This window comes from Odocoileus virginianus, chromosome 13 (assembly GCF_023699985.2).
Source record: "Odocoileus virginianus isolate 20LAN1187 ecotype Illinois chromosome 13, Ovbor_1.2, whole genome shotgun sequence".
In the NCBI taxonomy this organism is placed as follows: domain Eukaryota; kingdom Metazoa; phylum Chordata; class Mammalia; order Artiodactyla; family Cervidae; genus Odocoileus; species Odocoileus virginianus.
The window spans coordinates 3,800,842-3,818,272 of record NC_069686.1 but is presented as its reverse complement, the minus strand read 5'-3'; the positions used below and the strand labels follow the sequence as shown (position 1 = coordinate 3,818,272).

The window sequence follows — 17,431 nt, the reverse complement described above, 5'->3', positions numbered from 1 at the left end:
CATGGACAGCGGACCCTGGGGGCTCCAGCCCATGGGGTTCAAAGAGTTGCATACAGTCAAGCACATACACATACACATATGGAGGTAACTGAGCAAAAACTGCACTCACTTGGGAAACATATATCTGATATTTTTATTATCAATAATATCAAACAATCAATAGAAATAAAGTTTATTTCAGTGAAAAAATAAAGATGGTGTGTTTATGGTACCTCTATATCTCTACTTCTATTATCTGACTGGATAAATAGATAGATGGATAGATATATAAATATACTTTCAGTTTTGTTTCTGGAAACTAGTTCTACTGCATTTCTTTTTAACATTTTATGTTTCTCTTTATTCCAGTTATTTAAAAAATATGCTAAAAATGTATTATTTTTTGTTTTGTGGATAATAACATGTCAGATGATTGTGTGGAAAAAGATTTTTTTGGCTGTCAGTTCAATTACTGAATCCTCCACTCTTAAAATGATAATTTTTTTTAAACAAGCATTTTTAGAATGGAAGTTCAAAGCTAGTTAAGAGCAATGCCCTCATTTTGTACATGAGGAAAAAGGAAATTCAGAATACTGCAACTAGATCCTTTAATTTATAATTCTATTGTTTTAGTCACTACATATTCAGCCAAAACATACACTGGAATATTAAATAGAAAAAAAAAATACCTGTATCGTTAATTGTCCTGTAGTTACTGAAAACAGTGAGTCAGTGGTACTTTAAATATTTTAATTTACAGCAATAAGCAAAGGTTAATCAGCTGATATTGTTTTAAAAATGATTAATCATAAGTATATTTTTATTACAAAGGAACTCTGCATCCTTCAAAAGCTTTTTTAAAGATGAATCAGTAGATATGCATAATGGCACTTACCCCAGCCAAGAAAATAATACCACATCAAGTGCTGCTTCTCTGCGAATACAGCCACTACGACAAGAGTGTGAAGGTAAATGCCTTCACAAAGCATCCAAAAGTAGTTACAGCCCATCAGGTAAAGATGAATGAACTGGGACACTTTACAACTAACCTACGAGGGAAAAAAGAAAGCAATGTATACGTTACACACACACACACACACACACACACACACATATACACATCAACTAACCTATGAGGGAAAAAAGAAAGCAATGTATACGCCACACACACACACACACACATGCACACATCACACACACACACACATACACACATACACACATCACACACACACACACACACACACACACACACACATATACACATCAACTAACCTACGAGGGAAGAAGAAAGAAAGCAATGTATACATCACATACACACACACACACACACACATACACACATCACACACACACACACATCACACACACACACACACATATACACATATACACATCAACTAACCTACGAGGGAAGAAAGAAAGCAATGTATACGTTACACACACACACATACACACATCACACACACACACACACACATATACACATACACACATCAACTAACCTACAAGGGAAAAAAGAAAGCAATATATACGTTACACACACACACACACACACACACACATATACACATATACACATGTGTATGTTTTTGTTTTTTAGCTGTGTCACACACCTCGGGGGATCTTAGGTCCCCGACCAGGAATGGAATCTGGGCCCCAGCAGTGAAAACACAGGCCTAACCATTGAACCACCAAGGGATTCACAGAAGGCAACCAATATTTAGTTGTGTATAAATGAATATGTAAAGCAATATTCTAGTTTAGTTTAGTTATACAGAAACACAGAATTTTCTCTCCTTTACGCCAAATTTTTCCCACTAATGATTCAGATTGGTAAAGGCCAGTCTTCATTCCTATCTAATGGTTCCTCCTTAAAGTATTTAGCCACTGACTCCAGAGATTTGTGATACATCTCCCAGGAAATATGCAAATTCCAAATTTACTACATTTAGTGTATGTGTATTTTCTTAATATTGTTCTAGCTATTGTGTAATTACAAGTAAAAAAGTTTGCCCATGAATGACTTTATGTCTATTTTAACTATGTCATCATGAACTCCTTGATTGTTACATTCTATTGGAAAACTTTTAATAATTATATTAATAATTTTAAAAGTATTCATGAAAAGTGCCAAGTACTTGAGGAAGCCCTGCATGCTACCAGTGCGTATGCTTATTAAATAATAATCTTATGAACCCATTCTTTTTTTTTTAATACAGGATTTGAGGATTTCATGTAGGTAAAAGAAGAAAAAGTTATGCTTTTCCTTCCTCTTTTCCTGAGGTCTTCACTTTCTTTTTTTTTTTTTTACTCTTAAAGAGACAGGAAGAGAGGTTTAAATGCTGCATAAAGAAAACACAGAGGAGTAAGAGCTATTGTTTAATCCATCAACAAGAGGAATAAATTTAAAGCTCTCCCAGAAATACACAGCCAGTTTCTCCCATCAACTCCAATTTTCAGATTGGAACTCAAATACTTAGTGGATATTATCATTGTTTTTAGAAGAACAAGCTTTTTTCACTGAAAGGAAAACTGGAAATTAGATGCACTAGAAAATAAATGTTAGATTAGCATAGAGTACTAGTAATAATATTTGTGTATTGAGCTGGCTTAAAAATATTTTTTGTGTGTATTATTTTATGTAATCCCCAAAGTAATTCTGTGAGGCATGCTTTATATCACTAGTCACATATTTTATAGACAAAAAACTGAGTATTGAAGAAGTTAAATGATTTGCTAATATTCATGCAGCATCAATCAAAGCTACACCCTGAACACAATTTTGTTTTTTTGATCATATGTTATACCTTCTGACTGAGGATAATTAAAAAACTGTTCTTCTATTAAATACATCTGCAATATGTATGATATCAAACACACTGTATTAAATGTTCTCTCAAAAATAAAGCTGAGTTACTTAACTACACATATAGAAATAATAGGCCTCAAATATAAAATTTTATTTGTATAGTTTTTAGATACACGTATCTAATTGGGACAATTCCCAGGTGACTCAGTGGTAAAAATATCTGCTGGCCAATGCAGGAGACATGGGTTCGATCCCCGGGTTGGGAATATCTCCTGGAAAAAGAAAAGACAACCCACTCCAGTATTCTTGCCTGGGATATCACATGGACAGAGGAGCTTGGTGGGCTACAGTCCATGGGGTCACAAACCCCATGGTCACAAACCTCAGACACGACTGAGCCCACAGGACATACAGTTGGGCTTCCAACCCCTGATTTCATTAAAAAAATTAATCTACAAACTATTATGATAAAAAAGCGTACTGTAGAAAAATACTTTTATGACAGCTGCTGCTGCGTCGCTTCAGTCGTGTCCGACTCTGTGCGACCCCATTGACGGCAGCCCACCAGGCTCCCCCATCCCTGGGATTCTCCAGGCAAGAACACTGGAGTGGCTTGCCATTTCCTTCTCCAATGCATGAAAGTGAAAAGTGAAAGTGCATTGCTCAGTCGTGTCCCACTCTTCGCATGGACTGCAGCCTACCAGGCTCCTCCATCCATGGGATTCTCCAGGCAAGAGTACTGGAGTGGGATGCCATCGCCTTCTCCGTTTATGACAACATTGGTGTTATAAACAGATAATAAATTTTCCAAGAATATATTGAAAGTAACTATATTACATTTTGCAACTTAGGTGTTAAATAGAACATCCTTGTATATAAGCATAATATTAGAGTTTCTTTCTCTGAAGCTTTATGACAAAATTCCGAATCTCCTTGCTCTGAAGAAATGCACTCTAAAGTGGTAGGATATTCGCCAATTTTTTTTGTTTTGCTAATTATACTCCAGTGTTTCCTCACCCAGTGACTTTATTTTATTTTTTTTTTTTTTTTGCTGAAGGCTTTATTCATTTATATTTCCATTTATTTTTATTAGTTGGAGGCTAATTACTTTACAATATTGTAGTGGTTTTTGCCATACATTGACATGAATCAGCCATGGATTTACATGTGTTCCTCATCCCGATCCCCCCTCCCACCTCCCTTTCCATCCCATCCCCTTGGATGTTCCCCTTGGAACATATACAAGATTAAGCAATCCAGATGCACATCTGCAAATAATGCAGGGAATTTTAGAAGTCACCCTAAAAGCACACATAAAACACACATGAGAAGATTGGTTATTCACTCACTGAGTGAAAATTCCTTCCCTTCCTTCATTTCAATAACTAGATAATTTTTAAAAAACTACTTTATGTATGCATATATACATATGCATACAAATCTACATCCAAAACTGTAATATAGATGCTACAAATATTATAAAAGCAGGCAATTAAAAAACTCAAATTTATGATTGCCATTTATGCAGATATTTTAATTTAAATATAGCTTAAATGCCCATAGAGTTTGCAGAAAATACATACCTTTATATAAGTAAATGTCAGGTTATGTTTTTAAAATATAGTTTTTATGTTATGATAATTTCTGTGCTTCTTTTGTATGTCTTTTGATACTTATAATAAAACCTGTGCTTCCAAACAGACTGTAGGGAACACTTTCTAATGGCTTGATGAAGCAATTAGGATTGGGTAGAGTACTCCCCTCGTGGCTCAGAGGTTAAAGCGTCTGCCCGCAATGCGGGAGACCCAGGTTCGATCCCTGGGTCGGGAAGCTCCCCTGGCGAAGAAAATGGCAACCCACTCCAGTATTCTTGCCTGGAGAATCCCATGGAGAGAGAAACCTGGTTAGGCTACAGTCCACAGGGTCGCAAAAAGTCAGATACGACTGAGAGACCTCACTCACTCAGAGTACTTTAAAAATTTTATGTTGATAAAAGTTAACATTATACACATATAAGTCATCTCTCCCCTAGTTTTATTAACTCTTTTAAGTCAGCCTGATATCAAGCATATAATTTACATTTTCTGTTTTCATGTCCTGTCTTTTTCTAACTACACAGTTTTTTGCTTTCATTGATTTTTTAAAAATTTGATTGAGTAAATATTATGTCACACCAGCAGCGAGATTCTAACCATAAAATGAGGTGAAAACATGTAACATGTCAATAACTGAAACAAAGTATTTTTCCTTTTGTTGTTCAATATTTATAACTTGGGGAACATTGAGATATATTTACCCTTCTCGATTGGAATATAACTACATATACATTTCTTTATGTGAGAGACATAAAATATGCATATATTAGTACTTAATCATATACATATGCATGTATGAACCCCTGCTCCCTACCTCTCCTATTTCTTCCCCAATAACACCTTGACCTTAGACCTTATTTTACTTACAGGATTTGTGGCCACTAAGGCCTGGTTGTTGGCCACTGCAGTGAGATGAATGATGGTTATGATAGAATTACAAACGAAAGAGAAGAACAAATTTTTGTGCAAGGTAATCCTTTGGCAACTTAGGCTCCTAAAAGACAAGAGAAAAGAAAGTGTGTTGACATCATAAAATGTTTCTACATTTTGTGTTAACAATCATTCAAATGAGATACATTCACAATTCATAGCAGCTGCTCCAAATTTGGGAGAAGTATTTTTTTTCTCACCAAGATTTACTCATCTTAATTACTCATCATAAAATCTTAATTAGGGAAAACCTATAATTACTTAAAACATAGAGACACATAAGTTGGTTCAGTACAGGTAGATATATGTAAGGACAGGAAATTTGTACAAGGCCTCTACATAAATTTCTTCCTTTAATCTCTTATCATGATTAATATTCTAATTCATTCTGAAGATGTATAAACTCATATTCAGTGTAAATAACTGATCAAAAATCATGCAGCTAATTGATTTGAAACTTTAAATTTGTCATCAAATTCTCACATAGATAAAACTCTTTTCATTATGCCACATAGGCGGTTCTATCTATATACTCTTTTTATGGTTATTTATGATTGTCCTGTTTGTATACCTCCTGTATGGTAGCGGTGATTATGTAGACCAATCATGAGAAAAATAACATTGTATTTAGAAGAGATGAGTTTTTGCCATACATTGACATGAAACAGTCATGGGTGTACATGTGTCCCCCCATACTGAACCCCAAACGAGCACAATATTGTAAAGTAATTAGCTGCAATTAAAACAAATAAATTTAAAATTAAAAAAGAAGAAATGAGTTGATAAAAATATAGATTTAGCAACCAATGAGATTCGTTCAGCTTTATTGAATTTTTTTTTTCAATTGACCTAGCCATAGGTAAGACATAAAAATATTACCTCCTTTTACTACAATTTCTCATGTGTAAAACAAAATTTAAAAACTGGCTAGATGGAGTTCATATAGAAATAGATTTCAGGAGCAGATGTCATTAATGATAAGTACTGCTGCTCTTCAGCTTGAATCCACATCTGCTCTACAAGATTGTATATGGCTGCCTTACCTATGATCAAAGACCATCTCAAGTACTACCTTTTTTATTAAGAATTATTATGGGTAGAGTTTTAAAATAATAGACAAGATTCCACTAGAAAATGAAAACTTAATATCAATACAGAACATATATGTAGGAAGACATGAGAAATCAATTTATTAGAAAGGCTTAAAGGTCATTTTCATTTTTACACAATTATGCAATTAAGATGATCAACCTAGATAATCCACCCTATGTAACTCAAGCCAATGACTTCTACTTTGGAAACTTTAAGAAGGTTTTAACTATCACCTTATATTAAATAGACTGTGTTCCCAGGATATTATAGTTAGGCTGGGATGCCAAGGTTTTCTATATTTTAAAATGCAAAGTTTAAGCTATATTGTTTCTGAAATCTCTTGCAGCTAAAGGTCTATGATCCTATGTATATAGCTCTAGTAATTTAAAGGATTTTAAAGTGACTCCAATCCCAAATCAAGATTTATGGAATTTCAATGCATGCCTTTCACAGAAGTGGGTGCTCTCAGGGAAACTTCTCTGAAAGGCTTCATGAACAAGATGGCCCACAGATCAATCACTCTGTGTGAGACAGTCACAGACCAACAGCTGTGGAGTCCATCTGGGGTCCATCTGGAGTCCATCTGGAGTCCAAACAGAAACAGCTAAGAGCTGCTGGTATTTGCTTATTAGAGAGTCCTTAATTTAACTTGACTTTGCAATGCATGATAGTAGTGAGAAGCAGACAGGAATCAAGAAACTGTACAAATGATACTCTAAAGAGAAGAACTCTCTTTGAAAGTTTTTGAATAAGGGAGTGGCATGAGTCTTGCTATTTAAATGAAGACGTCATTGAGGCAAAGATGGCTCTATTTTTGATAAAATGCCACAGCAGTGATGAGAGTTTTGTGTTCAATGAGAGTGAAGAGAATTAATGAATGTGAGAAGTCTAACAAAAATATTCTTTTCAAATCATTTATGCACACTATGTGTAGTTTACTTCTCTTAATTTATAACTCTTCTATGTTGAAAATTATGAACACAAATAATTTGTCCACATGGTCTTATTTTTAAATGCCTGTCTTGAGTTTACCCTGTGTCTATGGAAAACCAACTATTATTTAGGGAAAGATTGCTTACCAATGCAACAAAATGCCCAGGCCCTTTTTTAGTAACAGAATTTAGATAACTCAGCTACCATCATGGGAAAAGAATGTTTTCCTTAACTGGGTTGTCTTGCCCTTTTCTGCTGAACACACTTTTATCCAGTTCCATTGGTTAAGACACACACACACACACACACACATATATATATTTAAACAAAATTTCATAGTTTTCAAATTATGACCAAAAGAGTAGGAGGGTTTGCTTAGACAGCATCAGAAATATTTGTTAAGAACTAAATTGGAATGAATGAAAACAAACATTAAAAAAAGTTTTCAAAAATAGCTATTCATGATAGAAGTAGGAGCTGAAAGATATGAGCTGAGGAGCATAAAACAAAACAGCATTTTTAACTGTTGATATTTATAGCATTCACATGTGAAAAGATTGAAAGTAAGTAAAATAAAATGCCAACTGTAGTTAGTTGCAAAACAAATTTAATTTTTATTGTGTTCATTTAAACTTCCTTCTTTTCTCTATGATAGTTTGTATTTCTGTTTCTCTGAGAATTCCCACTTTTCTAATGACTCTACTTTCTTAATCTAGCTTGAAAGGTAAAGATTTAAAAATGAGCTGCTGGTATCTGTTCTCATTTAATATTGTGATTATTGTGAATACAGGCAAAAAATACATGTTTCTTATTCTTTTGCTATGTGATAAAAGAATATAGCACATTTCCCTCTAGACCCAGATAATGCCATAGGGGGCTTTCCCAAGGGCTCAGCAGTAAATAATTCATCTGTAATGCAGGAGACTCAGAAGATATGGCTTCAATCCCTGGGTTGGGAAGATCCCCTGGAGAAGTGCATGGCAATCCACTCCAGTATTCTTGCCTGGAGAATCTCATGGACAGAGGAGCCTGGTGGGCTACAGTCCATAGTGTCTCAAAGTGTCAGACACAACTGAGTGACTAAGCACAATACCATAGTATGGGAAAAAATTTGAAATGATGGAATGAAATTCTGTTGTAAATGAATTATTGAAATCAAAGCCAAACAAATACTTGAGAGGACACATTAAATCATTTCAATAGACATGTAAAGCTTATTGTGAATGTCTTACAAAATTATCCTAATAATATGTTAAACATAGATAACCTGCCATATGTAACTCAGACCGTATACTTTTGCTTCAGAAATCCTGATATTGCATTTACTCTCTGTATTGTTGTAACATAGTGAACCATTGCCAAATCATTTTTCAGTTTGTTTTGTATAAAATATTCCCTACTATCCACAACATTAACCTATAGCTTTGGTTTCTTCTATTTCTTCCTCCAGGTTCTGTGCAACTTAAATGTAGACAAATGCTATCTGACATGATTTATAACAATATCTAGTGGTAAAAATGGTTCACATTTTTCTAGTGATGCATACTGTTTTCTTTTAAAATCATTCATTAATACACATAAATACCTTAGGTCAAATAAAATCAACTTGAAAATAAAAACCAAAACACGTACTTGGTAAACACAGTGGTTTGTTTAAATGAAATACTAAAATAGTTGGGTATTTTTTCAAATGCTAACCTGCAACCAATATAACCTATTCCAATTTTTTAAATGAGATTACTTAACTCTCTTTATCTCTCTCTCTCTCTCTCTCTCTCTATATATATATATATATATATATATATATATGTATGTATGTATATATAAACTGTTTTATAGGCTTAGAGATTGTTTATGAAAATCTCTGTCTGCTTTCTTTAAATGTTATCCTAGTATAACCACAGAATAGAAAATATGGTTTGTGGGTCTGGATTGTTTCCATTTCATATTCTCTACATATAATTATCTTAGAACACTACTTTAATATGCACTTTTGACAGTTATATGCACTAAGTTATATGCACAATATGCACTAAGCTGAGTTATAGAGGCAGTTGGCATAAGTGTGTCCACAAACCCATTATACACCATGTGTAATGTGTTCAATTCTCTTTTGGAACAACTAGAAGCAGGCGACATCAAGTCAGAGTGGGTCTTGAAACCTGACCTGAGATTAAATCTGGACTGTGCCTCCTACTGAAAGTGCGACTTTGGACAAGTCATTTAAAATCCATAATCTCCTGTTTCTTTTCCTTTTCTATAATATAGGATAACAATAGTACTACATAGGATTGGTTGGCAGGTTAAATGAGTTAAATCATGTCTAGTGCTTAGTATAATATCTAACCCATAGTGAATATTCCAAGTTAGGTTAACTATTATTTTTAACATAGTTTTCATATGGCTAATTTTAATTAAATTCTCTAATAGTTTTCTCTCACAAATAACAAAATAGCATCATTTTGTGTGAGAAACAGAAAACTACCCATGTTTTAAGTAATGCAATAAAATGGCGTATTGTCACCTTTTTATTAAAAACAAAAGAATTTAGCATCAGAAAGATAATTTCCATGTGATAAAGGGCAATGGGTCAAGCAACCTAAATTTTCCTCCTTAGGAATTTTATCCTTCCTAGCATTGTCTGCAAATTACCACCTTCCTTACCATTCTGACCCCAAGTATCATGCTGCTCTATAGTCAAAGTTCTGTCACAGTTTGAACAAAATACATGCCTTTGTTTCCCATTTGATTTTGACATGAGATAGAAATTTCCAAACTACTTTACTCAGTGCTAACCCTGAGCAAAACAATTCATAGAAGGAGGAAATACAAGCAATGAAAGAATCACCCGCTCTACAGTGTACTGCTTCTTTATGCTAATTTATCTAATTTAATTTCCCAAATGCTCAGTTTTTTCCACAAGAAAACACAAACCATGCATCCAGAAGGAAAGCCTGTGCCAATCAGAATAGTGCCAAAAACAGCAGGCAGAAAGCAATAAATACATGGGAAGAATAAGCAGTATGGCTACCTTTTGTCTACTGGATACAGAACCTTGAGTTGATGGAATTACTTGGTTATCTATGACACAAAGTGGACATAACCTCTAGCATTAATTCTCTTTGGAGGCTGCTCGTGATCCATTTGGCCAGATTTAGAAAGAGTCCAAGAGTGTTTCACCCAAGGTGCCCAATGAAGTCCTGCTAGAGAGGTCTCCATCATAGGCCCTCCTCCCATGCCTTTCAAGATTGTTCATTTAATGTTACGTGTAAGTACAGGCTGCATAAGGAATAGACATGCTCATTTTACGTGGCCAAATAGTTTGTTCTGAACTGCCTCAGTGTAAGTGGACTTCCTGGTCTCCTAGTGGGCAGAGAATTAAAAAAGAAATAGTCTGGCCTTCTAAATGCCTGTGATTCTTACACAATCTCCTGCCCCTCAAAACAAACCAAAACAAAAAAACATGCAAACCCCAAAAAGACCCACAAAACTGCAAAAGTCAAAATCAAACCAAAAACAAACTTTTTAGAGATAAAATTCATAATAAAAGCAGACATCATAATATAGGAGCTTTTACAATATCCCAGCCACAGAGATGAGTACTTTACATTCATTATCTAACTTAACAACCCCTTGAAAATATCATTATCCCTTAATAAAATTGAGGTAAGTTTCTCCAGTTCACAATCCTATTGAGTCTCTTAATATTCATTTAGTTATTTATAACTATTTTTGATGCATAATAGTATATCATTTTTGTGCCCTGTTTCTAGATAACCAGGGAAGCAGTTGTGAATAATATAGAACAAGATCCTGATCTCATGTTACTCATGGGACAGTGGAGGGTAAATGGATACATGCATTACATAATGCAATTCTAGGTAGTGTTATATGCTCTTTAGAAGTTAAAACAGGATTATGAGGTTGATAAAGACTGTGGCCTTTTAAACAGTTCATGAGGTTTTAACAGCAAGTATACTGGGGCGGTTTGCCAGTCCCTCCTCCAGTATAATGTCTCTGCTTTTCAACACACTATCTAGGTTTGTCATAGCTTTCCTGTCAAGAAGCAATTGTCTTATGATTTCATGGCTGCAGTCACCATGTGCAGCGATTTTGGAGCCTAAGAAGAGGAAATCTGTCACTACTTCCACTTTTCCTCTTCTGTTTGCTATGCAGTAATGGGGGCGGATGCCATGGTTTTGATTTTTTTAATATTTCGCCTTAAGCTGGCTCTTTCACTTTCTTCTTCACCCTCATCAAGAGGCTCTTTAGTTCCTCTTTGCTTTCTGTCATTAAAGTGGTATCATTCACATATCTGAGGTTGTCGATGTTTCTCCTGCCTATCTTGATTCCAGCTTGTAACTCGTCTAACTGGGCATTTCTCATGATGTGATGAGCGTATAGGTTAATCAAGCAGGTGACAGAAGACAGTCCTGTTGTACTCCTTTCTCCATATTGAAGCAGTCAGTTGTTCCATACAGGGCTCTAACTGCTGCTTCCTGACCTGCATACAGGTTTCTCAGGAGACTGGTAAGATGGTCCAGTATTTCCATCTCTCTAAGAGTTTTCCACAGTTTGTCATGATCCACACAGTCAAAGGGTTTAGTGTAGTCAATGAAACAGAGATCGTGTTCTGAAATTCTATTGCCTTCTCTACAATCCAGCAAATGTTGAAACTTGATTTTTAGTTCCTCTTCCTTTTCTAAACTGTTTGGACATCTGAAAGTTCTTGGTTTGCATAAGTTAAAGACCTTCCTAGCATGGGAGATGAGTGCAATTGTCTGAAGGTTAGCACATTCTTTGGTACTATGCTTCTTGGGAACTGAGATGAGGATTGAGTTTTTCCAGTCATGTGGCCACTGCTGAGTCTTCCAGATTTGCTGACATAATGAATGCAAAACCTTGATGCCGTCATCCTTTAGGGATTTGAATAGTTCTGCTGGAATTTCATTGCATCCACTAGCCTTAACAGCAGTGCTTCTTCCCAGTGGTCATGTATGGTTGTGAGAGCTGGACTGTAAAGAAGGCAGAATGCCAAAGAATTGATGCCTTCGAACTGTGGTGCTGTAGAAAACTCCTGAATGTCCCTTGGACAGCTTGGAGATCAAACCAATCAATCTTAAGGGAGATCAACTCTGCATATTCACTGGAAAGACTGATGCTAAAGCTGAATCTACAGTATTTTTGTCATCTGATGCAAACAGACAACTCATTGAAAAAGTCCCTGATCCTGAGAAAGATTGAGGGCAGAAGGAGAAGAGGGCCTCAGAGGATGAGATGGCTGGATGTTATCACCAATGCAATGAACATGAACTTAGGCAAACTCAAGGAGATGGTGAGGGACAGGGAGACCTGGCATGCTTCAGTCCCGGGGGTCACAAAGAGTCTGACATGACGGGGCAACTGAACAATAAAGACTACGGCCAGAGTGAGGGAAATACTCAAGATAGAACTGAAACTGGAGAAGATAGGCAAGAAAAACATTCCAAACAGAGAAGGCATCCTGAGTCAAACTTTTTTGTGTGTTTTACAAAGTTAAAGCTTAAGGTTTTTGAGCAGCAAAAGAGACAGAAAATGTGAATAAAGCACAAAGAAAAACTCCACATTTTTTATATTAAAATTAGGAAAATTAAATTCAAACAGCATAAGTTACTAAATGACTGCTTGATTCTGCAGCTCATTATTTTTATGTAATGTCTTAATGTTCCATCAGCAAATGCTAACTGGATAAGTAATATCCAATCATTCTTGGGTTTTATTTTTCCTAACTACTAAGAAGATGCTATAGATGGAAGGGCTTACTTTGCTTTCTCCTTGTATATAGTCATATCAGTGAATATGGTCAAGGAAATTCTATAAGAGTAGAAGGTTTGTTGTTGTTTAGTAACTAAGTCATATCCAACTCTTTGTGACCCCATGGACTGTAGCCTGCCAAGCTCCTCTGTCCATGATATTTTCCACAGGCAGAATACTGGAGTGGGTTGCCGTTACCGTCCTCAAGGGATCCTCCTGACCCAGGATTGAAGCTGCATCTCCTCCACTGGCAGGAGGATTCATCACCACTGAGTCAAATGAGATTGCAAATCATATTATGATTTGGGGAAGAAAGATGTTACTTATGTGCCTCCTCTTTCGAATTATGAAGTTTTAATCCATTCAAATAATGGTCTAGTTTTTGTACCAAGCAGCAGGTCATCTGCATTCTTAGAACAATTTGTCATTTTGTTCCCATGAAAATTTACTTATGCTTAAATAATAATCATATTTGAATATACTTTATAAATACACTTATAAATTGTTTCTTATTTATAAAAATATCAACAGAAATATGTTATCTTTAATATATAGTTGTAGTTTAAATAATAAATTTACTCTTTAAAATAAGTCCAAAATTCAGTTATTTACTTTCTATTTCCATACTTGGACTCCTCCATAAACTAGTACTAGCAATTACATTATAGAGGGACTGGTTTTTGTTAGAGTAAATCCATCACTTCTTGTAACAGTTTGTCCTTATTTAAATCTGATACTCTAATGTGGAAATGCAATGCTTTTATTATGTAATTACACAGGACATATTTAAAAACCTTTCCAGCCAAGCCTAACATTACTAAATAGGAATATTTCACCTCTCATCACATTCCTTTTGAGAGGGAAGGATTTTTCAACACATTGATTCAATTAATTAATTTGGAAATAGACTCACTGAGCTTGCCCTAATATAACATTATACAAAAAAAACAGTTAATTTAACAACAACCAGTGTTAAGCTGAAAGAAGCCTAGGATACATACAGTAGAATTGAATGTACCTGAGAACTGTAGGCACAACAAACAAAGAATACACTCTTATCACAAGTGGAGAAAACAAGGATGGCCCTGGGCAGGCACTCAGAGGGATGTTGCTCAAGGACGACTACATGTCTACTTCTGGACACTGCCACTGCCAAACTTTTTTTAAAAATTTTAAGTTAATTAATTTATTTTAATTGGAGGATAATTACTTTACAGTATTGTAGTGGTTTTTGCCATACATTGACATGAATCAGCCATGGGTGTACATGTGTTCCCCATCTTGAACCTCCTTCCCACCTCCTTCCCCATCCCATCCCTCTGGGTCATCCCAGTGCACCAGCCCCGAGCACCCCGTCTCATGCATTGAACCTGGACCGGCGATCTATTTCACATACGATAATATACATGTTTCAGTGCTATTCTCTCAAATCATCCCACCCTTGCCTTCTCCCACAGAGTTCAAAAGTCTGTTCTTTACATCTGTGTCTCTTTTGCTGTCTTGCATATAGGGTCATTGTTATTATCTTTCTAAACTTCATATATATGCATTAGTATACTGTATTGGTGTTTTCTTTCTGACTTACTTTACTCCTTATAATAGATGTCTAAACAGTGCAGATTTTCCAGATTTTCCATAACCTATTTAAGTGATAGCTCTGATTTGTAAAAACAGGTACATCAGAGTATGGTTTATAGAGGAAGATTCTCTTTTTTCTGTTTCAATGTAGGGTTTCTTTAAATAGTTAGCTTTGTTCAAAACCAATTTAAAGATTCAATCATAAATAATTTTCAGGTGAAAAATTATATCTTAAAGAGGAAAACCATACTTGTTCGAATTTCAAGAGATAGATGAAGGAATTGGAAATGAGATAAAAGTTCACAATATTGATTGAATATTTTCATATATGATCTAAAAAAAAAAAAGGTAAGAATTTGTGACACTTGCCCTGAAAGCAGAAATGAAGCATTAAAGGATCATTTTATTATGCTGAGAAAGCTTTGGTCTATCAACTGGATAGATTTTTTTTTTTTTTTTGCTGAATTTTATTCAGGACATTATCTCAACTACCTAGAAATGACAACATTGTCTATATAGGTGCAAATATGCAACTTGGCTTTAGAATTATTTTGAAGCACTCCCTAAAATGTCAGCAAAATTAAGATGATTAAAAATAAAAGCTACCTTTTTCTACATGCAAGTTACATGTGCTCTTTTATGTGTAAGAAGAGGAAGTCCTTTATCTAAGTTAAACATAACAGCAAGATTTGCTATGCTCTCAGATATTAAACAGTAATTAAAATGTAATTTATAGCTAATTCCAGTAAAGCTTATTTATTTTTTTATCTAAAGGATTCTGCTTTGTTTTTCCAAGGATCATTATGAGTAAGAGCCCCTCAGGGCTTGGCAAATCCTAAAGTTCTGTCTCTCTCTCTTCCCCTCCCTTTCTGTTCCCTTTCTTTTTATCTCCCACTCTCTTTCCTTTAATTGACTCTAATATAAAACTGAAGTATATCTGGTAAATAGTGTTTCATGTTCTCTGTTTCTAATTTAAAGCATGGCTGAGTAGTAGACTTTTCTTTTTTCTCTCTTAATAAAAAAATAACAAACAGTACCCTAAATCAACTTTTTGTCCAGTTTTGGTTTTTATTAGGATGGACCAGTGACCTTCAATTAACAAATGAAAAAGAAAAAGCTGCCTCTACCCTCTACTAAGAAAGAATGACTGCAGTTTGAGGTGCTGGGTTCAGAAACAGAAGTGAGACATTGATAGATTTTTGTACACACAATGATTTTATGTGAAATATCAGCTCCCCAAGGAATTGTTTCAGGTTAGTTGGAAGAAAGCAAAGATTTCTATTGTTCCTGACTGTATGAACACATTTTATTAACCATTCAATTAAGCATTTTCTGATGTCCTTGGTCTTCTTTGGATCTAGCTGCAGGGTATCCTATATTATTTTACACAGATACTTCTACTGGTTAGAATTGTAGAGTCTTAGTCTAATGTCTTTCTTTGTTGATGGAGACAACAGAGGCCAGACAAATTCAAGAGACTTGTCCAAGGTCACAGATAAGTCATAGAAAAGTCCATCCTACAAAAATATTTCCAAATTCATTCATATTTTCATTACTTGAAAATGTGTTAACTGCCTGCTGCTGCTGCTGCTGCTGCTGCTAAGTCACTTCAGTCATGTCCGACTCTGTGCGACCCCATCCATGGGATTCTCCAGGCAAGAACACTGGAGTGGGTTGCCATTTCCTTCTCCAGTTAACTGCCTACTATGCACAAGATTACATACTAAGCCCTGGAACAGGTAAAGGAAGAAGCAGTGATGACTGTTGCTCTCATGGCACTAACTTTGTCATGTTCTTTCCATTATTTCTTATTTTAGGACACAGTTGTTTTGTGTTGATAGTGGCTTTTCCTATTTTAATAGATAGTTCTGGGGAGTATGTAATAAGAGTGCATTAAAATCAAAGACTACAAATTCAAGTACTGAGTCAGCAATGTGGTATATGGTGGACATAAAGTTTTATTATTTTTGACTAATTTATTAATACTTAATCACAATTTTTACTGACATAATTATACAACTAATTGTTCATTCATTGTGTATTGATTTTTGGTAGGAGATAGACGGGCTCCAGGTTGAACATTTGCAATCAACCAGCCTCACTACTGCCTCACCAAGATCAATTTTTCTACGGGAATGTTATAACAATTTCTTTTAAAAATGTGGCACACATAAAACTAGAAATAGTGTTCTTTAGTTATATTTTTAAAGAGCTCACTGTTAAAATATGCCTGTCAGGGCTAAATGTTTATATAAAATCTTTCAATGGACTAATAAGAGAGAGCAAAAGTGATAACTGCTCAGTAATAGTGTTTCCTAAATGAGACTCTTTACTTAACAATGCATGCATATCATCTCAGTTACAATATAGATACTTATAGAATCTGCATTTTAAAGATGTGAAATTGATGATTAGAGAAATTAAAGAAGTTATTGGATGCTATACGCTAAGAAGCTGATGAAGGTAGAATCTGAAACCAGGCATGCCTGCTGAGAGAACATACTCTTAACCACTTAACCTGTAATGAAAGATGTCTAAAACAGAAAAGGGGATTTAGAATGCTATACCTAGGACAAACTTGACCCCGTTTTCTCATGTTTTATCTAAAGCCTGAGTTTGTCTAATAAAAAAGAAAAATGAATCTGAAGCTTTGCTTCTTTCTGGTCAAATTCTCCATTTTTAAAAGATAAATAAAAACAAAATTACTAAGGCAAACAGA

The 17,431-nt window shown here is 35.0% G+C and overlaps 1 protein-coding gene across 3 annotated transcripts in view; it reads right to left on the bottom strand.

Moving 5' to 3' along the window:
• CALCRL (calcitonin receptor like receptor) overlaps window positions 1-17,431 on the bottom strand; it is a 130,544-nt gene that overhangs the window by 13,523 nt on the left and 99,590 nt on the right. For all 3 annotated transcript variants that reach the window (XM_070475894.1, XM_070475893.1, XM_070475895.1), the window contains 2 exons: window positions 5,254-5,380; window positions 875-1,028 (listed from right to left, as the gene is read on the bottom strand). In XM_070475894.1, coding sequence (XP_070331995.1) covers window positions 875-1,028; window positions 5,254-5,380 — 281 coding nt within the window. The remainder of the gene's footprint in view (window positions 1-874; window positions 1,029-5,253; window positions 5,381-17,431) is intronic.